A 27,575-nucleotide genomic window follows, 5' to 3' on the forward strand; every position below is an offset into this window, starting at 1 on the left:
ATGACCCTTCGCTTCGGGCGGTTCACAAATTATGATAATGGCTTCCTCGGAGGGCATTATCCTGCTTATACCATGGTCCATTAAGAAAGAAAAAAACATTAAATAAACTATTCATGCGTAAATGTTGTTTTTTACCCATAAAATCCTAAGTTTTTCACAAGAAGCGGCTGAGTGGACTATTTCATTGTGACGCGTTACCAAGGTAACCAGCTCTGACACAGAACCTGCAGCTCAGTCAGCTGCAGTTATGTGACGTGACACAAACATTTCAGAGGGCAGGTTCAGCTCTTATAGCTTGTGTGTCCAGAGGATGATGTTACATTTTGTTTCAAACTGTCAAAGTCCACAGGCTGCTTTCATAGGGACGCCCTGTCACAGACGTGATCTGCCGTGTCTCCAGCGGCGACTCTTAACCTGCTGTTCAATTAGCCTGCAGGCTGCTCTGGCATCTGTAGCCCAGCGTCTGAGTTTCTGTTGCCATGGTTACCAACTACCGTTTAGTCAGCACAATAATCTACAACAATAAGTCTATTTGACCGGAACTTCTTTCATAGGTGCCAAATATCACTTTTTAATGGACACCTTCCAGCCGATCAGAATTGAGTATTCACCCAGACCATGGTATAAATGTTAGTGCTGGGCATGGTAACGTGTTAACGCACGTTAATACAACGCTTAATTAATGCCTTTAATTTTTTTTTAATCGTGCGTTAAGTTGTTTTTTTTTTTTTTTTATGATGGCCACTAGCTTTGATGACAGAAATATGGCGTCCATGTCTCCCTTCCCTGCTGTAGCGGTGCATCTGATGTAATCAGGAGAGAGCAGGTTTATTAAAATGAAGAGACATTTTCTGTCTGGAAGTAAAGAAAGAAGAAGAACCGACAATTATCTTTGTCTATCAAAACTCATGCAGATAGCAGAGCATCGTGATTTTTGGACGGGGAACTGCTCCCAAAAGACAATGAGAAACTTTTTAAATCTTTTTTTAAACTTTTTTTTTTTTTTTTTTTTTTTTTTTAGATATAAATGCGGTTTTAATTTATTCAAGACAGCAAAGGAAAGCCATGCTTTCTGACTTTTACAAGCGTAAAGCATAAAGCGAGCCTTCTTCTGCCTCTGGTTCGGTGAATCTTGGTCATAACGAGATGAAACTTCCAGCTGTGGAATCTGTGAGATGTGAGCTTTCAGTAGAGGAGTCGTTTGTCAGTGTTCATGCCATCGGGTGGACACAGGGAGACATCATCTGTGTTTACATATTTTTTGGACTTTCTGTACCTGGTCTTTGAATTGTTTGTTGTCTTAACTGTGTTTGGTGGACATAGAAAGGATTTTGCTGAGCTGTCAGCTTTGATTCTGGACTTTCTGGACCACACATGTTTATAGTTACATTTATACATCTGACGCTACACCCGGAAACGAGATGTTAACCCCTTAAATCCCGGTAGCAGAGGGTGCAGGTGCAGTCAAGCTAAAAATGAAAGTTTAGAGAATTTATAGGCCAGAAATCTGGATGATGAAGCAGTGAAGGTGCATGGATGGAAGTTATTGTGCATATTGGGAATATTTATCTCTCCTCACCATCTAGAAGCTGTGAGATTCTAATCCTGCTTTCTGTCTGTTCACCTGATGCTGATATTCATCACATATTGTTCCTTCTGTGTTTAGAAGGAAGCAGCTTCACAGCTTTAAATTCATCCTGCTGACTTTTTACCTTTTAGTTAGTAAATCCTGAAAATTTCATGCTTCTTTCTCATAAATATTTGATTTTCTAAATATATATGAAGACATATTTAACTGTTGCTATTTCAAGAGAAAACTGCTGCAGTATATATATATATATATATACACACATGTATATACTGTCTTCTTCTTTTCCTTTTGGCTTTTCCCTTTAGGGGTCGCCACAGCTAATCATCTGCTTCCATCTATCCCTATCCTCTGTATCCTCTCACACCAACTACATTCATGTCTTCCCCCATAACATCCATAAATCTCCTCATTGGTCTTCCTCTAGGCCTGCTTCCTGGCAATTCCAACCTCAGCATCCTTCAACCAATATATACACTATTACTCCTCAGTACATGTCCAAACCATTTCAGTCTGGTCTCTGAGAACCTCAACATTTTAGTCTCTGCAACCTCAAATTCTGCCTCCTTTCTTTTCTTTAGTTCTACTGTCTCTAAACCATACAACATTGCTGGCCTCACTACTGTCTTGTTCACCTTTCCTTTCATTCTAGGTGATACTCTGTGATGCTATCATGTCAGTATCATTCATACACACATATACTGCACGCATACAACATGCAGGCATATATGTGTGTGTACCTAACTGTTATATATATTGCACATAGTTTTCGTGTTGTTGTTGTTGTTATGTTCTCTCGGGGTTGGGCAGGTTTGGGGGTTAACACATCTGATGTTCTGTTTAGGTATTCTCTTCAAGGGGACACCAAGAAATACTTCTCAATTGGGAAATATTCTGGTGAACTAAAAACTGTTCAGGCTTTGGACAGAGAGGAAAACAGCACATACACCATGGAGGTCATTGCAGTGGATGGACGTAAGATCATTTATATAATAAAACTAAAAAACTAAAAATTTTAAATGTTTGTTCACAGATTGTATAGTTACATAGAAACAAACTATACAGAGTATGTTGTTATTAGGGGATGTGAATTGAACCAAACAACTGTAACTGTATGTCCACCCAAGGAAACTCCTCCCTATCTGCATCTACCCTGGTGACTGTCCATATCCTGGATGTGAACGATAACAGTCCTGTGCTGGTTGGAGACTATTCCTGGAAGTACCTATGCACGCCTCGCTGGGAGGACCAAGCTCTGGTTCTGGCTTCACGAGACAGCGATGGACCGCAGCATGGAGGCAGACTTAATTTCTCCCTCCGCAGTGATACCATAGTTCGGCGTAACTGGAAACTAACACCTATTAATGGTGAGGAAAATGTAGTTACAGTGAACTGAATTTAAAAACATAAGCCTATTCATTCATATGATAAGGCAAGGGGGAGATTAACCTACTTTTCTACATCAGTTTTAATGAAAGTAGCAGAAGTAAAATGCCTGCCCGTAACAACTTGTTCTCACTCCCATCTCATCACATACAGACTCTTACATACAGAAAAGAAGCTGCTTTGTCAGTTTTGAACAAATAGTTATTGCATAGCAATGTTTGGATGTGCAGTGTTTTCCATGCTGGTAACAGTTTCTGGACATCTGCAAACTAGAAAATGTCCACAGAAAAGTTGATTTTTGTTTAGCATTTTTATTCCTTAAAATGATGCTTTTTGAACCTAACATTCATTTTAATGCCACGCATGAACAAAGTACTTTTATCGTCTAATCTGACTTGAAACTTCTATCTATCATCTAACCCGGTACTTCTTATACAAACTGAAGTGTGACAGTAGTAGGGCAAAGAAAGTAAAAATAAAAGTTTCTAGGCGACTGTGGTTTAAAAGTTGGACTTGAATGCAAGACACAATTACTCCTCCACTCCAACATCCTTACAGCTTGCAGACAAACAGCCAATCTCCAGCTGTAGAGTAGTTCTTTATATGTTGGAAACTATGAGACAAGTTGGGAGTAAAAACATGTGGCTGATCTTTATCAAAATCATGTTCTAATCATTTGTTAAAGTTGATGATTTTCAATCAGGTCATGTTTTAATTATGGCCAGGTAGTGTCACAAAGCCAATAAAAATAATGCTAAATAGGTATTATAATCAGCTCAAGTTAGCCAGAAAAACGTTCCAAAATCTGGTATCCATACTGTACATTATGAGCCAAAGCCCTGTAAGAATTAATGTGTCTCAAAATGTGTCTCCAGTAATAACGAGACAGAATTTCACCTTCACTCTCAAAGGTTCTGCCAGGTAAACATATTGGGCAACTAATATGACATGACACGGTTTTCAATGTTTCTGCAGTATACAAAATTACATTCACTGACCTGAGCGATATAACAGATTAACACCCAGATCCGTCTGAGTCATGTTGGTAATATATGTATATAAGACAAATATATAAGATATGTTATGTAATAGATTCTATTATTTTTTCCCTTTAAAATGAAATAAATTTATACAGTGACCAGTGCTTTAATGATATTTAAGATCTAAAATCTTTGTGTTTTATTTTTTTATTTATTTATTTTTTTAAACCAAGTAAACTGTGAAGCTGTTCTTCTGAAAAATAATGATTTTAACAGATTGTTGCCATCTAGCCACAGAGTCATGCAATGTGATGTTACTGATAAATTGATTTTCACACTGAGCCAGTGGACACATATCATGCCTGCCACGGTGTACTGGATGTTTTGAATTACCTTGACTGAAGCAAATTCATGAAAACCTATAATTAAAGAAAGAGAGTGATCCGGCTTCTTTCTGCATCTTTTCTCCAGTCCTGAACAGAAGATATAATCTAATCATGCTTTTTTTGGAGTTGTAAGCTGCTAGTGTTGGGTTCATTTCATGACAACTATTTACAGCTATGACGTCTGAGTCAGTCAAACGATAAAACTGCTTCCCTCTCAGGTTTTTTTCTTTTTCTGTTTCTCTTTCACTCCCCTGTTCCTGTTGGTATTGATTGAGCCGAGCTGTAATTATATCTTCTGTGTAATTTCTTTGGCGTCACCACTGGTTTCCTGACAGCTAATGGGAGCTAAAAGAAGCCTCTCCCAGAATGCTTTGCACCTGGTCACAAGCAGTAATGGCTGTACTTGTGTCAGTATAATTTGCTGTAGAGTTGAACAGTTTGTGTGTCACAGCCACAACCTCTTATGAAGAGAACTTGTGTGTCTGGGTGTGTGTTTGTGACTTATCAGTATTCATCTTTCAGGAACTTGACTGGCAGATCTTTTTTTAATGCAGAATCTCAATTATAATGTGGTAAAATGCTCTTATTTCTTTCTTACTGACTTTTAATAGCATCAAGGGAAAAACATGTATCCAGTTTGCATGTAGGTTTAATGACATTTAAAAAGAAGAAGAAAAAAAACACTTCTAGGTGGGTGGACACACGTCTATCATGTAAAATGTAAAGTGCATTACCATTGACAGCCTCTATAGAAAGGCTGCTCAGGTTATGTTTCCCTGAGTGGCAAATGGAACTTGAAGGGGGGTGATGGTTAGGTGCAAGTGCAGCATTAAAGACCCTCAGATAAGGGTTCAAACAGCCTGATAAAATGCTTCTCCTCGTAGGGCAGGGTTTTGTACGTCATACAACCAGGCTTGTATTTTAGACTGATTCAAAGTGATAAGATAAAGAGCCACAGGCTCCAGACCATTCCATCCACAGCTCCATTAGTCTTTCTCTTTCTGTTTGCTGTGTAGCTATGATGTTATATGGGTGTGTTTTTAGCAGAAATTGTAAAACCCATATGTGAATAATATGAAGGATACTGTTATATGTCTCTTTTTTACCATTAAATCCAAGTATTAGGCAGTGCATGCTTCCTTTGATTAGTTATCTTATAATGCTTTTATGGCAATTCATCATAAAATTAATCATAAGTCACCATGATGAGCTCTACTACAACAAGCAGGACAAGAAAATCTGTTTTTCTTCTGTATAAATCTGTTTAATAAATACAAATAATACTAATTTTAGGTATTACTTTCTAACATTCAGATACTCACACCAACCTGTCATTAAACATCCCATACCTGGCCCCTGAGGTCTACACTGTGCCTTTCACCATCTCTGACAGCAGCTCTCCACCCAGGAGCACCTTAATAAACTTGCCAGGTAATGCTGACACTTCTGCTCACAAGTTGTAGCGAGTGCAGGGAGGTTATTGGGCAGGAGCATTGGAACAATCAATAGAGATCAACCTCTGCATGCCAGCTTGTCCTAGCTGTGTTCTTGTTTATTAATGATGCAGTGGGGCTTTACAAATGATTTTTCCAGGCTTGTGATTACGCAGCTCTCTTAAGACTTTGTTCTGCCTGATGCAGCCCGCTAACCTTTTTTTATAAAAACAGAAGAGGACACCTTCTTGTGCACTGGTTATGGCAAGGAGAAAAAGGTGTGGGTGCAGAGTTTTGTCTTGAGCCTTGAGACTCTATCTACTTAAGATATAACATTAAATATGAGTGTTTGGTGTTTTTAATGGGAGTTAAAATTACTTGTTATTTATTTTTATCTTTAAATTCCAAAACGGTGCATCGGTCGTAAACATAAAATGATCTATGATATTACTGATTTCTAGACTGGAAAAGATTGAGTGCCTTCGCTTTTTTCCTCTTCTGTCAGTGACAGTTTGTCCCTGTAATGTCAGAGGGAACTGCAAAATGCCAGCAAAGCCACTGCAGGGAATGCCAACTATACAGTCTGCTGTAGGAATTCTGCTTGGCACCTTTGCAGTCATAGGTAAGCAGAGTGTTTTTCTTAAACACTTTAAATCTATTATGACAAATTCTGCACACCCATCCAATCTAGAATGCATTGTATGCTTCATTACAATATGTACAGAAGTACTTAGATCATATGTGTTGCAGGACCTTTGGGTTATTATGTGTCTATACTGTGAACCAATAAGTAATAAGATAGCTTTATTATTATCTATTCATTTATTTTTAATTTCAGGAACCATCCTCATTGTTGTATTTGTCAGGCTGTCATACCAGAACCCCAAACAGCCGAGCAGAACTAACCAGGAGTGGGTCCCTCTGAAGATTTCAGTCTGATTACCATATATTATTATTATTATTATTTTTAGTAGTAGTAGTAGTACTAGTAGTAGTAGTAGTAGTAGTAGTAGTATCTACCCATCTATCTGCACCACTGCAATGTTGCTTTAAGTGCACTTGGATTTTATTTCAGTCATTTAATCATAGCATGTAAAGACATTTTAGGTCAGCCTAGTGTTTGCAGAGTGCTCAGGCCTGTGGCTTAGACATAATGTTTGCTTGTTTTCAATTTTGCCTTTTTTATTACCTTGGAGCTGTTAATTTGTGTTTGAATGTTTTATATATTTACCACCACAGTTAGAACCATGGTATGGAAAAATGTGAAGAAAAAAAATAAATAAATAAATGCATGTTAGGAGTAAATCTATGGTTTTTAAGAGAGTAAAAAGAAATAATAAAATTTCAACAGTTACAACTTTTCTTATTAGTTTTGAACTTTTCTTTCTTCTGTTTCTTTCTACTCTGCCGTTTTTCAGACTGCATGCACCTGTTAATCATTTAAATTTCACACAGGTGTTAGGTGAACTAGCATTATCATGATTATGTTAAGATGCTATAAAAAAAAACATCGTTTTTACATAAAAAAAAATGAAAAATCATCCCTGTAAATGATGTGATCTGATGTAATTTCACACATCAGTAGAATTAAAACACACTGAAAGCAGCGGCTGTAGTATTTCATTACATTTGCTTCATTATGTTTGTTGTTTTCATTCATTCTACCAAAAGTAATTAATGTATTGTTGTTCTGCAGATGTGAACTTCTCACCTAGATCAGTAGATCACGATGCATTCGCTGCAGCTACCTGCTTTCTCTACGTACGTACTAAAACACTTTACTCTTAATCTAATGATTCAGCCTGAAATACGTAATAGCATTAGCAGCGTGCTGCATTCTCCAGATTAAGGCTTTTCAAACACTGACCCAGACGACCTAACCACCAAGCAAAGCTATATTCAGACCAAAGTGTTGCTATGAATAGCTCGCAAACTGAAGGTCCACTGAATGACATTCATCCAACTGTGTCCAATGAAGTAATCACCTCTCAATGATAAAAGACAAAACTTCATTAATTGAATAAATCATTTTATAGCAAAAGTGTAATTCATTTTTATAAACCTACTCGTGTAAGGAGAAAAGAGGGCAGGCACATCAGGATGCTACTGGCAAAATTGTAACAGTTTCTATGCAGGTAGATGCAAATAATTTTTGTCAATAAATGGTTAAATGGTTAGCAAATGAAGATGCTGACAGTTTATTAAAACAAAAATTAATTTAAACCCATATAGGTCAGTCAGACAAACTTTTACAAGACATAAAACATTCAGTAGGATGAGCTACTTTGCTCAAAAAAAAGATCCTGAAACTAAAACAAATGAATGGAATCTGTTCATGTTAATATTTACACATGACCAAACTTAATGTAAGCTACTTGTTCTTCTATCAAAACAACAGTTCTTCATAGAACAGTCCTGATTCAGATCATTTTGAACATAGACTCATTGAAACAAGATGATATGAAAAGTCTCCACATTAGTAGGTCTCTTTTCTGTAGTAATGACAGCCTTCATTTTCTATCTCCCAGGTTAGAATTTAGCAGATGCTTCTTGCAGAAAATTAATGAGCAAACACATCTTCAACATTAACTGAGAAGGGTAAAGTGACTCAATGGAAAATACATGTGCGTAAAGATCGAATGCTTACTAAACTGAACGTTTTCAATATGCAATGACTGACTCACCACCACCACATCTACAGACAATGCAGCTGATGGCCTACACACACACTGCCCATTTATATTAGGCTATTTATATCTCTGGCTAACTGTTCCAATCAAAGCAAGTTCCAAGTACAAAAAACAGAATACTGAAAAGCACCCTGAGGGAGATGAGAGAGCAGTGGGGAAGGGATTAGCTTATGACATGGGGTCAAATGTTACATTTGGGAGGTAATACGCCTCCAACTTCCAGCCTTGATGTGTTCTAACAGACCTTGAGAGAACAGTTATGGTTCAGCTGGTTCAATTGGGGTACAAGGTCATAGAGACAATTGGGAGTGAAATTTGCAATCCCTTGAACATCTTGGTAAATGAAAGATAACTCACCACATATGGATGGATGCTAGGGGACGGGAACAGTTGAGCAGTGACCGGTTTTCCCCCAGTGGCTGGTTTTCCATTGCTCATTTACCAATGCAGAACAGTGTTTTTCCTAATCGCTGCTCCCTCTGGACTGAGTTTCCCCACAGCTTTGTCTATTTTTAAGCTTGTTTTAAGATTGCATAGTTTCACTTTGGCTCCAAACTTGACAGTTCCCCCACCAGATACTGGAGTCTTACTGGGTAGCACTGCTGCTATAAGTCATTACTGAGACTTCTTCTCTTATAAAAACTTTCCACAACGATTCATCGGCCTGACAGGATCCGCATTTCCACCTGAATTGTGTTAGATAATTTAGGGAATCTTGAATTAATATTTTAATAATAATATTTTTGTCATGTGGGGGTGGGTCGCAAACACCAATTTATGTTATTCTGGGGGTTAATGGTTCAAAAAGTTTGAGAACCTCTGTGATAGAGGACCTATGACATGAAAAGCAATCACACCCCACCAGAGGAGATGGGAGAGGGGGGCATTGTCACCATCTGTTTGGGTTTTAAAGAGTTCACTTAAGTTCAAATCAGTTTGCCTGAATGAAGTTGTAGGGATAATGAATTTTGCTTTACAATAATCATGGATGTTCTTTGAGAGACTATCACCCCTCTAAAATAATGCTAAATGTTTTGGTCCACACCTGCAGCAGTCTGTTCAACTGAGTTACACACAGAACACAGCCAAACAGCCAGAGGAGAAATTTATGTATTTCCCAAAGAAAGTGAAGTCTCGATGACAGAAAAGGGAAAGAAAATAAACACAGAGTAATAAAATGAAGTAAGCAATAAAAAACTGTTCTGCTTATAGATTTTTTAGCACTTTCCTAGTGATCAATCATGTGCCATGAATCCGAAAGTTGCTCAGCCTGCATGTTACAAGACACAGAGTAGAATAAGTTCACAGTATGACAGGAGGTACAATAGAAAACATGACTCATGTGTTTTTTGGTGTAACCTAGCAAATGGTTTATTGCATAACAATCCTATATTTTGAACCTTTCAGCACCACTTTAACATTGTAACATCAGTATTAGCAAAGCTTAACATCATGAAACCCATGGTCCTCAGTTTCAGACATAGCAGAAGCTGCAGGTCCATCATAATCCAGATGATCATCGAGGACGTGATACAAGAAGAGCTCATGGAGGCAGTTAAGTTTTTTAATTTAGACACAATCATCTTCAGTTGATTCAAATGCATTTTATTGTATGTTCTGCTATAAATAAGTTATGATAATCTTGTATCTGTCTAGCTTTTATGGGGTCTGTCCTTGTGGCAGAGAGAACAAGAAAGAGAGCTAGAAGATACAAGTGAAGAAATGGGGAGTGAAGGTTGCTCTGAAGGTAGTGAGGAGGTTTAGGAGAGAAAAGAAAAGGAACAAAAAGACAGTGCGAGGATGATAATTGCAGAAGTCTGCCAGATGAATCAGGAATATGGCCAGAGAAACTATTTGCCATTTAGAAGTTAAACTAAGGTGGCATTTATTACCTCTGTTTGAGGACTATCGATCAAGTCGACATAGATGGTTTGTACATAGGGCCTATAATTTTGTACTACACCCCTGACCTTGACATAACAGCTAGGACATAAAAAGGACTTCTGCATTCCGTTAATGTTGTTTAAATGGAAAATGAATGAGTTCAGGATTTCCCACTAAAATAACCTCAAGGAATGCGTCATTAAGCTTAGTTCTTTCAACATGCTTACCAAGCAAACTGTCTTTGACTAATGTAAAGTGCCTGCAATTAAGGGACGGTTGTATAAGGCTAGGGTCTGAAAGGGTTTTCCCTTTGCACGCTAAACAGATTCACTAACAGGAATGGTGCTGCAGTAACATAGTGTACTGGTGAGTTGTGTTGCATAATTGTGACTGATATACTCCAGCTGTCCAACATTACGAGAACTGCACTTTAACAGTTGATTTGGCCAAACTCCTAGGTTAGCTGTGAGTCCAAACAAGAGGGGCTTGTCATTTCAGGGGTTGTTTTTTCCAGCCTTCCTTCAACTGTAAAAGTGGGTTGAGTGGTGCTGACTTGTGATTCCAGGAGGTTGCAAAGCTGTCTTGTTTCAGATAACACTAATCACTGGCAGCGTGAGAAACCATTAATTCGGTATGCTGCAGCTCTGATCCAGCAGGGGTATAATGTGATTAAACACATGAATTAAAAAAGATTTGAAGTAATCAATTAGATCAATTACTATTTGTTTCTTAGCATGTATTAGCTATAGTGCTATATCTTGTATGAGATACTGTTGTAGATCATTGGTACAATATTTCACAATTCTGCCACAAGTATGAAGAGACAGCAAAGCTGTTCTTCGACATTTTGTTGACTTGTGTATATATTTATATATTTTTAAAACCATTTTCAAACTGATAGAATTACATAATTTCATTTAGTGTAAAGTTATTTATTAATTTATCATTTTAATTCCCTTTATGTAGTATCCTCTCCTCATAGAATTATACAGAATATAGTAAATTCCTTCTGGGTTTTTAATATGCTTTTTTATGTGCCACTGTTACACCTAAGTACTGGTATACATATTAACCTCCAGAACTGCTATATATATGTGTTTTAGGTAGAACATTTTATTCACCTTCTTTTTTAGGCAAGGCAAGGCAAATTTATTTGTATAGCACATTTCATGTACAAGACAATTTAAAGTGGGTGAAGAGAGGGGCGGAGCTGTCAACTGATCACCACCTGGTGGTGAGTTGGCTCAGATGGTGGGGGAGGATGCTGGTCAGGCCTGGCAGACCCAAGCATGTTGTGAGGGTGTTAGCCTTAGTGGCGGACCACTATGACATTACATGGCCGAAACAAAGTCGGAAAAAGGAACTGAAGTCATTAGTGGTGGCAGGCTTGGTGGAACGGCAGGTGCTTCAGGTGCCTGAGGTTGCTGGGAAATCAGAGGATTCTCCTGATGAGGCTGTTCCCTCCACCAGTGTGGGTGGGGTGGAAGCTGAGCAGAAGGCTCAGCTGGGTCTGGTCGATGTGGATGAGGAAATTGAGGACGGTGATAGGCCTGAGACGCCTGTCACGCTTCCCCGTTTTGATCCTCTCCAGTTGAACAGCGACTCTAGTGCCTCAATGCTGAGTGCACGTTATAGGCTGAAGCTGGCCAGACTTTAAATGGAAACCCAGGAGAAGGCCCAGCAGTGACAATTTCAGCTTGAACTCAAAAAGCTGGAAATTGAAGCCGACAAACCTGTGCGCTTGCGGCAGGTCAAGCTGGCTGCCCAGGCCAAGGCCACCTTACCGTGGATCTCTGCTGCACCTTCAGGGTCTCAGAGTCCCATGGCTCCGTATGACATCACAAAGTTCATTCCTTTTGTTCCGGTGTTTGGTGAGTCAGATGTGGACAGCTATTTTTTAGGCATTTGAGCGCATTGCGCTTGTGCTGCACTGGACTAAAGAGTGTTGGCCATTACTGGTACAATGCCGGTTAACTGGTAAAGCTCAGGAGGTAGTAGCAGCGCTCCCTCTTGCAGCAAGCCAAAATTATGAAATTGTGAAAGCCACGGTTCTCAAAGCGTATGCGTTGGTTCCGGAGGCATACAGACAGAAGTTTCGCGCCCATAAGAAAGAGTCCTCTCAGACTTTTGTGGAGTATGCGCAAGAGAAGAGCACGCTCTTTGATCGCTGGTGTGCTTCGTGTGATGTAACAACTTTTGAAAAACTTAGAGAGCTGATTCTGGTTGAAGAATTTAAGAGTCGGTTACCAGAAGGGTTGGTGGTGCATCTTAATGAGCACCGAGTGGATAATGTATCCTCTGCGGCCACCCTAGCTGATGAGTATGAGGGGGACATAACACCACCTCAATCCCACCAACACGTCTTCTGATGAGGAAGCAGAGTCTGGGGTAGCTGGTGCTGGCTCTCCTGTCTCTGGGGCTGAGGTCGCTGAGGTGGTTAAAAAGCTCCTCGGTGACAAGGCCCTGGGGGTGGATGAGGTCTGCCCAGAGTTCCTTAAGGCTCTGGATGCTGTAGGGCTGTCTTGGTTGACACGCTTCTGCAGCATCTCGTGGACATCGGGGACAGTTCCCCTGGACTGGAAGACTGGGGTGGTGGTTTCCCTCTTTAAAAAGGGGGACCGGAGAGTGTGCTCCAACTACAGGGGGATCACACTCCTCAGCCTCCCCGGTAAGGTCTATTCAGGGGTGCTTGAGAGGAGGGTCCGTTGGATAGTCGGACCTTGGATTGAGGAGGAGCAGTGTGGTTTTCGTCCCGGTCATGGAACAGTGGACCAGCTCTACACTCTCTTCGGGGTCTTTGAGGGGGCATGGTAGTTTGCCCAACCAATCTACATGTGTTTAGTGGACTTGAAGAAGTCATTCGACCGTGTTCCCCGGGGACTCCTGTGGGGGGTACTCCGGGAGTATGGAGTGCCAGACTCGCTTGTATGAGCTGTCCAGTCCCTGTATGACCGGTGTCAGAGCTTGGTCCGCATTGCCAGCAGTAAATCAGAATCGTTTCCAGCGCGGGTTGGACTCCGCCAAGGCTGCCCTCTGTCACCAATTCTGTTCATAACCTTTATGAACAGAATTTCTAGGCGCAACCGAGGTGTTGAGGGGATCCGGTTCGGTGGACTCAGGATTGGGTCTCTGCTCTTTGCGGATGATGTGGTTCTGTTTGCTTCATCGGGCCGTGATCTTCAGCTCTCACTGGAGCGATTCGCAGCCGAGTGTGAACCGGCTGGGATGAGAATCAGCACCTCCAAGTCCGAGACCATGGTCCTCAGCCGGAAAAAGGTGGAGTGCTCTCTCTGGGTCTGCAATAGGGTCCTGCCCCAAGTGGAGGAGTTCACGTATCTCGGGGTCTTGTTCACGAGTGAGGAAAGGATGGAGGGGGAGATCGATAGGCGGATCGGTGCGGTGTCTGCAGTGCAAGGTACCCTCACCTATGGTCATGAGCTGTGGGTAGTGACTGAAAGAATAAGATCGCGAATACAAGCGGCCGAAATGAGTTTTCTCCGCAGGGTGGCCAGGCTCTCCCTTAGAGATAGGGTGAGAAGCTCGGTGATCCGGAAGGGGCTCAGAGTAGAGCTGCTGCTCCTCCACATCAAGAGCCAGATGAGGTGGCTCGGGCATCTGGTTAGGATGCCTCCTGGATGCCTCCCTGGTGAGGTGTTCCAGGCACGTCCCACCAGAAAGACGCCCCGGGGAAGACCTAGGAAACGCTGGACGGACTACATCTCTCGGCTGGCCTGGGAACACCTCGGGATCCCTCCGGATGAGCGGGTGAATGTGGCCGTGGAGAGGGAAGTCTGGGCTTCCCTGCTTAGGCAGCAGCCCCCGCGACCCGACTCTTGATAAGCGGCAGAAAATGGATGGATGGATGTACAATTCAAAGTGCTTTACATAAAACATTACAAGCATTGCAGCAGGGCGCAGGAAGCAAAAACAAGTTAATTAAAAAAACAAAAAATAAAAGAATTCAGTTAAATTAAATTAAAATGGAAAAAAAGCTCAAATAAAATAGATAAAATGCAAGAAATAAAGTTCCATTGTAGGGAAAATCAGTATTAAAAAATGATCATGTTTCAAAATTCAAGCTTAAGAGAAACATGCAGATTTGAACTTCTAAATAAAAACTAGAATGCAGCAGAGAACAGGTGGGTCTTTAATTTGGATTTAAATAAACTGAGTGTTTCAGCTGATCTTTAGCTGTACTTCCATGATTTTTCCATTGTAGTCTAGACTTTACACATACTTGACTCAGTTCAATTTTTGCAACACTGTCTGCCTTCTGATGACAGGATATTGCTGATGTTTACACCACTGTAACCTCCAAATAAGGAAAATAATGGTTTTTTGTATGTAACACACATGGGAATTAAAATGCATGCACATGTATTTTGTTATTTATTAAATGCAGTAATTTGATGTTCTAGACAGGAAAACAGCTTAAACTGCTTGTCAACTAAAATGGATGTTTGACAGAGTATGTGCGTCACTCCTGCTATTTATGGCATTTCAGAAGCTGCAAACACCCGTACATTTCAGAGTATCAAAACAGGAAGCTGGAGATGAACAATCTCATTTAAAAAGCAGCTGGAATATAAACATGGAAGTTAACTAGAATCTATCACGTTGCAATGTTTAGGTGTGACTTTGTTATATTCTAAAAGCATCTGAATCTAGTTCAGTACAATCAAATTATTATTTTTAAAACTGCAGTATTGCTACTGATGGTGTGTGTGAATATATATTTTAAAATGCTCAAATAAACAACATAAAATAGCTGCAACATTAATATATCGATTTAAGTAAATGAGTTGGATTTGTTCTTTTTTTAACATAAACTGTCCATTTGTATATGTGATTGATGATGCACAAACAGAATTTAGTATTCAGACAATCTACAGCCGCAATTCAGCACAATTTGGCACAGTGCAAGAACATGCATGCCTTCAACCCCCCCTCCATGACATTCTTTAGACAGCGTGCTAATGAAATACATTTATTTAATTAGCACAAATCACCTGCTCAATAACAATGAGCATAATATGACAAGCTAGCAGCAGATGTTAGCTAACAGATGCATACAAAAGATATGTTATTGTCTGTGTTTTCAGTCAAAGAAAATTAATAAATACAAAGGTACTGTAAACTCCAGAAAAATGGCCATTCCATTTCTTCTGGCTTGCTTGCTCTGCCATCAACACCAAACCAGAGTCACAAAGAAATAATTCAATTTATAAATTGGCTCAGTCATTTTGTAATGCAGCTGAGGACATCAGTTTCCAGCGAATGTTTCAAAAGGACTTTTGTTGCAGACTGTTTTTAGCCCTGGATTTAAAGCACTGTTGAGTACTTCCAGCAATAGAAAGCTGGGTCTGCAATCATTGCACTTGTGAAGAAATTATGTGTTGCCCAGAACCGCTCTGTACAATTAAATGAATTTGTCAGTGGGATCAAATAATTTTTACATCTAATGATTTTATCTGTTAGCAAAAGCATTAAATAACACATAGCTTCTCTCTTTTTTATCAGACACACAAACCAAACTAAAACCACCATTTTGCTTGGGGCACTTTTGATTAAATCATGAGAAGTCAGAAATGCTGTTATTAACAACAGCAGGGAATCATGAAAGTGAGGATGCAAAAACTTCACCAGAGAAATCAAGGCATTTGCTGATTAATAAGATAATATGAGGTACTCAAAAGAGCTTCATTCAAACTATTCTTTAATCCTGAAAAAGCTTCTCATGTCATCCTGGACACCACGTGTGAGAAAATGGAAGGACATGTTACTGATGACTCAAATTTCAATTGTAACTTGTAAGAATCTTTTCTGTTTCTAAATCCAGGTACTGCTTATACTGGCCTGTCAATGCTTTATCTACCTATGATAATATAATTTGTATTTTGTTAAAAAATAATAATAATAATAATAATAATAATCAATAAAAAAATTACAATGCATGATTTTAATGATAATGGAATATTAACAGTCTAATCTTTCTGACATTTTTATAAATGATACCCCGACAAGAGATTTAAATGTTTAACTGACTGGTGTTTTGTAGCTTTTCTGGGACCTTCTATGACATCCGATTTATTTATTTCATGTAACCTTCAAACTTATGTTTTCAATTGCTTGACTTTGAGGTATGAACCGTCATTATAAAAGATATTCACATAACAGTGCAAGATTGCATTTTGTACATATAAAGAAGAAGAACATCCTCAGTAATGAAATGAAAATCTTCCAATCATTCATTGCTTTCATTGCATTCGTCCCACACAAGGCATTTGCATGATACCACTCCTCAGACTAAGTGCTGGTTTAAATCAGGCATTACTAATAGAAATCATGACCAACTATTTGTTTCATGATGCAAACCTAATAAAATCACTAGAAGACCTTTAACATAACTGCTCCAGTCATAAGAGCAAAAAAGGCCCACAAATGTAGACATAAACACAGTCCACCTACAACATCTTTGTTCATTGTGAATCTGACTTCTGCCATCAGTCATGAACTGAAGCTTGAGTGGGACGAGGCCTACTGTCCATGTGTGGGTAAACCTGCTCTGAGCTATACTTGATGAAACACATAAGAGAAGTGCTGGACAGAGAAGAAGATGAGAAAAGGTTTTGGCAAAGTAGTAACACACTCAGTTTTTCCACTGGGAGGAATGCACTCTGTCATTCTCCTCAAAGTTTTGTTTTTTTTTGAAGTAGTGACAGATGGCATCTCCCAGGAGAGTTTTAGCACTACCATAGTCCCAGCTATGAGTGCTGCGTCACCATTTCACTCATTTACATTTTATTTACACTGTATTACAGTATGGCCATAGTAAATCAGCAGGTTAGTGGGAAGTTCTTAAACTTTTCTGGCCTTCACTTTTTAATAAATGGACACACCAAAAAAAGTCAAATTTTAAGCTTTAAGATATGATCCATACTATCTGTAAATACTATATTCTGCCATCATTCTTCTGATACAAACAATTTAGTTTAATTTAGCCAAAAATAACCTCTTTTTCTGTGGGCAAATAGTCAAAGGGGTTAAAGAAAGATGGTAGGAGAAATCTGAAAAACTTGAAAGACTATCATCCTGCAATGAAAATCTGACCACATTTACACTAAACTGTGAAGTGGCTCTACGCCAAATTAAACCATTTCCATCATATGTATATCCATATAATACAGAAACACAAAAACAGTAATAGGGGGCAGGCCTTGTGTTATGCCCACACCAGTCTCACACCCACTCCTTCCCTGCATCTTCACTGTCAATCTCCTGGGTACTGATCATCCACACCTGTGACCAATTTACCTACCAGGCTTTATAATCACCAGCGCCACACACACTCTTCGTTGGACCTCGTTTTAGTATTGATGGGCCTTCCTTTTCTCCCCTCCCTGGCTCCGACTCACCTGGTTTTCTAAAGCAATGGTTCCCAACCTGGGGTCCAGGACCCCCAAGGGGGTCCCCCAAGAGCACAAGGGGTCCACAAGGATTTGAACATTCAGAGCCATTGTGATTTATGTACACACATTGTCCCTTTATTTGAAAAAAGGAAGGTTACATGTTGTTATTTTAACTTAGGCCAGGGGTGCCCAAGTCCGGTCCTCGAAATCTACCATCCTGCAAATTTTAGATCCAACCCTTCTCCAACACACCTGAATCAAATGACTGGCTCATTACTAGGCCTCTGCAGAGCTGAATGACATGCAAATGATGTCTGATTTGAGTGTGTTGGAGAAGGGTTGCATCTAAAAGGATGGTAGATCTCGAGGACCGAACTTGGGCATCTCTGGTCTGGTGTATCCCATGCCAAAGGAGATGACGGAAACATTGGAGCTCCTTTTCTTAGAATATGAAGATTTTAAATAGCTCTTGTCATGGCTTCAAATTGGATACTTTCGAGTCCTTTAACTTCTTCTTTTTATGTTTGTTTAGCAAATCCCACAAGACCAGAAAACGTGAGTCTAAGATGTGACCCCAGATTCACCTTATCATTTAAACCCCAAAACTTGTGGAACATTACCCAATGGAACAACAATAAAGTTAAAGTGTCAATTATCGTGTGTAACAATGAGAAAAATTTGTGAAGAAAGATACAAAATATTTTTCATTGTGTAGTAGAGAATCATTTTACACTATAATGACCATATTACTACCATAAATAGCACACAGAAGAAGAGCAGTGCTTAAAAGCCAACAAAAAGTAGGAGGACCAGCAGTTTTGTGAGAAGTTTGAGGGCATGTAAGGATCATATTTAATGCATAATTCAAGAGGAGGCAACAGGAAAATAATAAAATACCTAAAAGAAAGAAAAAAATATTAAGAGGTGAACAGAATGTGGGACAGAAAAAGTTGAAAGGCATGATTAAAGGTTGGTGTAGCATTCACAGATGGAAAACCAATAATGAAGAAAAAAAGGCTTTAGTAATATTGAATGTATTTGATTTCTCTCATAAAGATCAATAAAAGCTATTTTTTAAGCTTGTGGACAGCGTGTGAGATGGATGTCGAAAATTCTAAATTGTTACTCAAATCAATCAAAATTCTTTCATCCTTTTAATTTCCAAATGTATCTTTTCTCAATTGATCCTGTGCTTTAAAAATGTCTACATCTATTTAACCTATTGTCTAAGACTTCCAGCAGCTGCTAAACACATTCAATCATCAATTAACTAATTATCTTAAAGAAGCACTGCTTAACTTAAGCAGAATTTCTCAGTCAGGTACCCCCGAAAGATGGATAATTCAGCATCCATCTTGCATCCTACTTGTATTCTCAGCTCTCTCTCTAATAATTAAAAATCAGTTTGTTTGTGACTCTTGTCTTATCTCTTGCTTTGTCCCTTTCTTCTTTCTTTTCCTCTCTTCCGCTAATAATGTCCTCTTAAATTTCTTTGATGAATCAGCCATGGTGCACGTTCAAAATGGCCACTTTGTTGATATCCAGTTGCTGGCATGTGACATGGTGCGTGAAGCAAAACTTCCAGATGAAAAAGTTGTGAAGTGCAGTTTCTAAGCCTCAGGACGCTGCTGGGCAATGGCTCCATGAATGTACATAATAAATGTCATTGGGCCATCAAAACAAACATGAAACAAATTTTTAAGGTCAGAAAGGTGCATAGTGCTAATTTTAATTAGTGAAAGAAATGTCAATATTTCAGTTTTATGGACATAAAAAAAGTTACAAAAACTGAATGAAATAATAATTTAAATTACATTTATCATTTCGAAAGAACTGTAGTATTATTACTATTCTTCATTATGCTTCAGCTTCAAAGTGTATCAGAAATACAAAAAGTTTATATTTTGCTTTTTCTTCTGTGGGTTTATTCAAATTTACTTGGATAATGTTTGCAGGAGTACTCAAACTCAAACTGTGACCACTCGAAGTCATTGACTCAGTTTGTCAGAAAGAGCATGTAAATTAAATTGTGTACCTAATAATGAAGTCAATCAGTTATCCCGTACGTAGATAAAAAAAAAAAAAGTCTCAGGCCTTAAATCTACCAGGGTCCAAGTTCTACATTATAAACTAATTATGTATTAATTTGTGCATTTGATATATTTCCAAACTGTTTACTGGGTTAAGCAACTATTAATAGCTAAGATGCATGTTGACAGTCTACCATGCACCTATGTATTTAATATTTGTTTGTATTGATCCTGCATTTTTTTACAGGATTCTGCTTCTCATTGTCCAAGCTGAAGAGGCTCCCACTGAGAAAGCCAGGGTTTATATTGTATGAATAACACAGATCTGCAAAAGAAATGTGACATACATTAGTCAACTAAAGCTGCAACTGCATACTTATCTATTTTTACTAGATGTCATTTCATGATAATTCTTGCACATGACAATTATAGTAAAATCATGCCAATCATCTTTAAACAATAGTGGACGTGCTTATCTGCCATCAGATGAGAGCTCCATAAACACTAAGTAGATGGAAAGAATCTGAGGGCAAGAACCATCAAGCCGTTAACTCAGCAGCTGTGGGGTGGTTTGTTTCTCTAAGGGATGCAGGCTTGCCAGTGCCATGGGCTCACTGATTACAGTTTCTCTCCACGGTGATTTCCAGCATCGGGCCGAGGCCTCGGCACACATGTGACGGTGACTGGAAAGCTTTGCAAGTGGTGCTGTCAACACTAGGACATAAATAAAGCTAAAGATAGGGTGATGTGGCTTTAGCTGAGGTTTCTGGTCAGCCAGATGCTTTTTATAGAAACACTCTGATTTATAAAAGGCAAACAGAGACTATTTTTGACCCACTGGACCTGAGGGATAGGGACCTTTGGAAACTTGTGACACTTTTGGGTGCATGACTGACCCCTCTGACTCAAACGTGTCAATGGTGGTTGGTTGTGGGAATTGCAGCAGATAACAGATGCGGCAGGGATCAAACTGGCCAGAGGCCTGTGATGTTTTTGGAGTCAATCCAGAGGGACAGACATAGAGATGATCACACGGGTCTGTCCCAGTTAGACCTGTATAGTTATTATCAGACTGCTTTTTAATGGGGCTGTCTGGAATAAAGTCTGGCAGATTAACTTTAATTCAAATTTATTGGATGATAAATTTATCTTCTTGTTATAATAAATATGTATTAAAGCTCTTTTAATAAAGAAAGCTTACATGTCCGAGTCCCTGTCCATTTTATCCGCATGATCTCTCTATTTGGGGTGTATTTGTAACCTCGCAGAAGTGTTTTATAAGTGCCATGTTTGCTGTTTGGCTCTGGAAATTACAAAATCAGTCCACAACTAACATATCCAATCAACTAAACTTAAAACAAAAAGAAAGGAAATCTGGTTGATTATTTCACCCCTTTATTAATACCAGTTGGTGTTGTACTTCACATCATTGGAAAGCCTGATTAGTCACCTTTACACTGAGGTATAACTTGTTAGAATTGTGCTTTTGCGAAAATGAACAACAGAGCTAAACATGTGGATTGTGCTCACAAATAAATGTGCCAAAATGCCCGACAATTTTCTCCCATTGATATTCACTCTTGTTTTGAGTTGCTTACTGAATTGGATGATTACAGTCTCCCACAATAATATGGAAAAAACAACACATATTGGTCATTTTCACACTTTATTCATTTTACACTGTCAGACTGTAGAAGATCCATACACAGCCAGAACAGCTTGGCATATCCTCCTCATGCTGGTCCATCGTCTTCACTCCCAAACTTTGGAGGTACTCTGTGATGATCCTAACTGTGTGGGAGATCATTGTCATCTGGGACGATGGAATTTTTTTTTCAGATTCTATACATATGGGATCTCATTCCGATATGTCTGTCTTTCAGTTAGTTGCCAGTAAGATTGCAGTCAAACAACTGTAACTGGCACACACTCGGCAGCACTTGAATCTCAAAACAAATGAATATTTAAAAAAAAAAATAAAAATAATTAGCCAAACACTAATTTTCTTACTTCTTGTGTCAAGTTTAAATCAAATCAGGGGAGTGCCTTAGAAATTAATGTTGATATTCAATAACAGTGGATTATTCCCCCTTATGAATTTAATTATCTTCTTATTGGACATTTCCTTCAGTACTAGCATGATTTTAACACATATTGAATTTTCTATAGTTATTTTAAGCAGATCATGTTAACTTAAATAAAAATAAGTTTGTCATTTTTTCTGAAAGTGTCACTTTATACAGACTGTAATGTACACAGAATTGTGAATATAATCAGCTTTCTTTGCTCTTATTGCTTCTAATCAGTTTCTGTAACTGCCTCTTCACTTGTTGCTATGGTTACATACCTAACTTTACAATACAGATTCTTCTGCATGAAGATGGGGCTTATTTATTGTCATGAATTTCCTTCTAACTAATTTCATGATAATGAACCTCTGGGATAAGTGACATACATTAACTCTATCCTCTGTGACTGAAATCGCTTCACTAACTTGATTCCTAAGACTACAGTTGGTTTTATGTATCTTCTCTATCAGCCAAATGTTTATGACACTAATTTTAGACAGACGTGCATGAAATAAATATGGGTTGACTAGTGTAGCACTGACTGTGTGTTGCTGTAGAGACTGTGCAAACACTAGGGCTTGGATGTGCTCAGTGCTCTTTACAGGTCAATGAGTAATGAAAGTTGAGCTCCCTGCAGACTATGTAGGAGTCTGTTTCCCCTCAGAATATGTCATGGCTCTATGATTTGGTAACCCTATACTGGCAAGATCAAATGGCAGGGGTTAGGGTGACCACCATTACCTACATAGTGACTCTTTGATCGAACATTTACTGATTATCTGCGAAGCAGGACCAAAATCAGACACCAAGACTAGAGGAAACTGTTATTTCTAATTAAAAGTTCCACAGATTAAAGCCTTTAAGGAATTTTAGCTGACAGACAAGGACTGAATTACAGATCAAGACCTCTGTCCTTTGAAACCAAAGCTCTATTTGCTTCAGTTATCGCAACAGACCACCAACAGTGTGGTCAAGGAGAACCTCATCTTTTTTTCTGCTGTGACTTATAACACACCCACTGAATCAGAGTCACTTCCTGACAACTTTAATGCTTTTGCTGTAAACGCATAACCCATAAGATCTGTATAATATATCTGGCAGGTTTTGATAGTTGTTACCTCAAACTTGACCCTGAACCAGAACAAATGCTACATATTATCAACCAAGAAAGACTGGTGGTGTGTGTATGTAATGTAAGAATAACAAGATCACAAAGTGCCCACACAAAACAGACCTAGATAACACAAAGCTAAATAAAGGTCTGCAATAAATGGAGAAACACACACGTGTCGCTGTGACAGGAAGGGTCTCTGGGGGAAATAAGCATAAGATATTTTTGTAGTATAGTTTTATTTTCTGACAGGGTGATGGCGATGGATCACTGGCTCATAGACAAGTAGGGGAGATATGAGCTGGCCAAGCATTTGTTTTGCAGTGCATGTGCTGTTTGTATCCATGGCAACCGCACCATGGCCATGTCCTCTGATTGCTAGATTGAATCACTGGCCTTGGTAATATTGAGATTTTTAAAACGATTTAAAAATTTAGCATCCTGTTTTTCAGATTTAATGCTGAAACAGAAAATGTGACTTACTCTACGTGGACTGTGGCATCATAAATCAGATTAGAAGGTTAGATTTAGTAGTTTGGGTCAGAAGAAGCAGTTACTGTGGCTCAATAGCTGACATGGTTTTAGCCTTTGTAGCTGCATGGTAGTGAAAAAAAATTGATTTTCTACCAATCAAATTAATTCATCAACAAAATAATTTTATTTAAGAATGAAATAAGATGATTGCACTGCTGAAATGCAAACATTTAGCAAAGGCTAGTCTTTAGGGTTCAGAGCGTCACAGTAGATATGTTACAATCAGAATGATCAAAATAAAAGAAGTAGATTTCTTGGGGATTCTTTTGGATCAAGCTCCAAAAGAATCCTTAACTCCTGCACTCGGATGTAGGATTTTTCCATCAATCTCCATGATGCTGTCTGTGATAGAAAGCAATTAAATAATGCTCTAATGTACAATTCTAAAATATATATCTAAAAAATATTTTTAACCTTCAGATTTACTTAAAAACTAGAGTTACGAATCACCAGATTCTGTTGCTGTTTATTGATTAATTTCTCCATCACTTAAAACTATTATGAATTATGGATGAAATAATAAAGGTGCATTCATGTGTCACAGATATCAATCGAATACTTCACAGATAATGATTTCCGTAGCAGCTCTTATGACCTGAAAACTACTTTTTAATATTTCAAGTACACATTTTCTAAAGAGTGAGATTTCATTTTAACATCACATTTCTTTTTTTAGCTCTGATGTAGATCAATAATTTATACACCAATATTCAAGACACTTGTAATAAAATAAATATACAGACATACTCTACGCTTGACCCCATGTGGGTGGCCACCTCGTAGTTTAATACAACCCTAGCTGTCTCTAGATCACATTCTTCTGGACAGAGATGGTGTTCCTGGTGGAACCAGCTTTCTGGTTTGGAGGTCATGACCACAAGTGCTCCGATTACCTCTGGCATCACTGTTGCCTTCATTTCACACATCTCTTAAAACTTCCTGTCTGTATTTTTAGAGCTTCCCCTAGTGATCTTTACTTGTATGTGTGGTGACAGCTGCTCAGGTAGTAGCGCAGGTCGCCGATATGAGAAAGGATAGCGGATCAATTCTCACTCCCCCAGTGTCCTTGGGCAAGACACTTTACCCTCCCTTCTTCCAGTGTTGGCATTGAATGAGGATATGTAGATAAATGTTTGGTGGTGGTCGGAGAGGCCGTAGGCTTGGGTTGGCTGCCACGTTTTCATATAAATATATATATATATATATATATATATAGAGAGAGAGAGAGAGAGAGAGAGAGAGAGAGAGAGAGAGAGAGAGAGAGAGACAAATGGCTGCATTTCTTAAATACTATTTAAAGAATTATGCTATTATATTTGCAGAATCATTAAAAAATGTGTATAACATTACTTACATTTGCCTTTTTGATAGTCAAATTTTCCTACCTACAATAATATTAAAAGCTTCTCCATGACTGACATTTTGGATTTCTGAGTTTTCTCTCACCAGACAACAGAATAATAAAAAAATCTTTTTGTAATTTTTGTAATCAGAAAATTTTAAATGACATAATACAATAGTAATAGTATATCTTTGAAAAAAAATGTTTTGTTTTTTTTTTTTTTGTTTGTTTGTTTTTAGGGGGAGTTGCTGAGCAGTATTCTAAGATGTAAATAAACTCATAGAAATTCGCAAACATTACTTAAAAGCTAACACAAGCTAATGTTTGTGATTCTATGGGAGTTTATTTGAGACTAGAAATACCGACAAGTTTAGGTATATTTTATTTATGTAAAATATCCAAGTTGTATTCAAGTTGTAGCTGGACATGTCTGGAACTGATAAAATAACTGTGTTTTATAGCAACAAATGAGGCTACCTTAGCATTTTCTCCTCTTCTAAAACTCTGCGGTATGATTGTCCTGCAGGTTTGTATTTCACAATGTCACTCAGATATTGCTGTGTCTGGAAAAAGAAAATCACTACAACAAGCAAGTAGATATCCCAGTCCTAAAAATACATGTGACTGACTATTTCTGAGTCTGACTGTAAGCTCATATTACATGGCACATTGATTGTGGCTGAGCATGAAGCACCTACTCAGGTATTCTCAGTCTTAATAAAGCTCACTGATACTATTTTGGAACGATTATTTGAGAACATATGTTATATATACTTCACACATCCACAATTATTCCTGATTCATTGACCCACACACTATTTTTTTTCTACTGATATCAGATGCAAATGCCACCAGACAAGGTAATGTAATCTCTACATTTAAGCAGGAGTTTCAGACAAAGGCAAGGTCAAGTGTAATTGATTGAGAATCCAAAAACAAAGCTGCCAGTTGTTTGCAAGTTCTGTTCCTGTCAGCCATAATGCAGAGATAATTTAATTTCTTAATCTCCTCATCTGTTTCTGTGTATTGTTATAGCTTGTTTTTGGTTAGTTTTTTTTTTCTGCAAACAAAATTACATCTGGTACACAAAAAGCTGCTCACACTGTAAATTATACAAAAAAACAAATACTGCCACCTACTGGATGATCAACACAAAGGAAGAGCTTCAAGTATAATCATGCAAAAACAAGTTTACATGTCTAATGTGCTCAAACATTATAAACATTAATTAATTCAGTTATTATCATTCTGATGAGGGATATGCAAAAAGTAAGGGAATTTATATGGAAAACTGAGACTGCCAAAATAAAAAATAAATACAGAAATATAAAAATGCCTCAATAAACAAATTGATTTACCAATAAATTACACAAAAATCTAAAAAAAATGTTCTCATTAAGAAACTTGTAAAATGTGACATGTATATATTTATATTGTCATTTTCAACCGTTTTAATTAAATTTTGTGGTCTCAGTCTGAACGGTCATGTTGCATTTTATCCAACTTTGACATCATAGAAGTGAGAAAAACAGCAAATACCATTCACACTTAAGTGTGATGAAGGCCACATTGAAATGATAATGTCAACAACCACACAAAAAATTGGGATTTTGGAAGAAAATATTATTTGAGCCTTAAGACCTGCAGTGTGAACGTAGCCTAAGTGAAGGGGGGAGGTCCGCCCCAGCTGCTGCTGCTGGAAAAAAGCAGCTCCCTCTGATTATGAAGCCTTTCTTAATTCTGTAATCATATAGGTTTTCCTCACTTATATATTACAAATATACAGGAAAAATGAACGTGTTTGGTGGTTATTTTATTTTACTAATCAATACAGCTCTCATTTAAAAGTATCAGCAGTCACAACAGGGCTGACTGACTGAATGCAGTGACCCATTGCCGGTGGCATCCTTCAGCTCTTTCCTAGCCAGTCAGGACCATCATCTCCTCAGTTTTGTCCAGTCTGTTTCAGGTCTACATGTCTCAGCAGCGTTACCCAACCATCCATTATCTGTACTTGTTTTATGGAGTTCAGTTAAGGGAATTAAAAATAACTCGTTTGTTTGTCATGACCACTGGTACTTAACAATGAGAGCTGTATTGAAATTTTTTAAAGTGAATATTACATGGAAAAGTAAATAAATAGGAGTATTAATACAAAGTTAAAATTAAACATTTTAAAATGACAGAAGAAATAAACATTTGTCAGGTTGTATAGGTTTGTCAATAGAAAAACACATTTTGTATAATTTATTGGCAAATCAATTTGTTTATTGAGCCATCGTTATATTTCTGTATTTATTTTTGATTTTGGCAGTTTGAGTCCTCCATAAATATTGAGGTCTTCCAAGATGTTAATTTTCTCTGAATTAAACTCACACATTGTTTTACATTAAACCTGGTTAATTCAGTAAACTACCTTTCATTTATTGCATCTCATTTTGATTAATAAAGTTTTTTTGTAGCCCTCCCCCATTAAGCCATTTTTGTTAAAGACTTTGTCAGACCCTCTGTTTTTTTTAGGATTTAAGCTTCTGGCTCTATGTTGCCATCTGCTGGACAAATACTGCACCACATAATTTTTACAATCATGATTAGACAGTCGCAAGGATATTGTTTTACAAAACCATTTCCATGGGTATCTCATTCTTTTTTTTATAATTTATTGAAATAAATCTGCCTCTACTCAAAAATGTTGTCTTCCAGTCTTATTTGGAAGTTTAGACTTCAACTAAA

The 27,575-nt window shown here is 38.2% G+C and overlaps 1 protein-coding gene and 1 long non-coding RNA gene across 2 annotated transcripts in view; one reads left to right on the plus strand and one right to left on the minus strand.

Annotated features, from left to right (window-relative positions):
* Nucleotides 1–6,712, plus strand: part of cdh16 (cadherin 16, KSP-cadherin) — a 31,445-nt gene extending 24,733 nt beyond the window's left edge. Inside the window, exons 13-17 of the mRNA XM_041990113.1 lie at nt 2,433–2,563; nt 2,716–2,955; nt 5,655–5,771; nt 6,279–6,395; nt 6,612–6,712. Of these exons, the coding sequence (XP_041846047.1) occupies nt 2,433–2,563; nt 2,716–2,955; nt 5,655–5,771; nt 6,279–6,395; nt 6,612–6,712 (706 nt within the window). The remainder of the gene's footprint in view (nt 1–2,432; nt 2,564–2,715; nt 2,956–5,654; nt 5,772–6,278; nt 6,396–6,611) is intronic.
* LOC121643002 lies at nt 133–27,242 on the minus strand. The gene is made up of 3 exons (XR_006011021.1): nt 27,231–27,242; nt 18,976–18,982; nt 133–239 (listed from the first exon to the last, which is right to left on the minus strand). It is a non-coding gene; the product is annotated as an uncharacterized LOC121643002 (long non-coding RNA).
* Between the last annotated feature and the right edge of the window lie 333 nt (nt 27,243–27,575).

This window comes from Melanotaenia boesemani, chromosome 1, assembly GCF_017639745.1.
Source record: "Melanotaenia boesemani isolate fMelBoe1 chromosome 1, fMelBoe1.pri, whole genome shotgun sequence".
In the NCBI taxonomy this organism is placed as follows: domain Eukaryota; kingdom Metazoa; phylum Chordata; class Actinopteri; order Atheriniformes; family Melanotaeniidae; genus Melanotaenia; species Melanotaenia boesemani.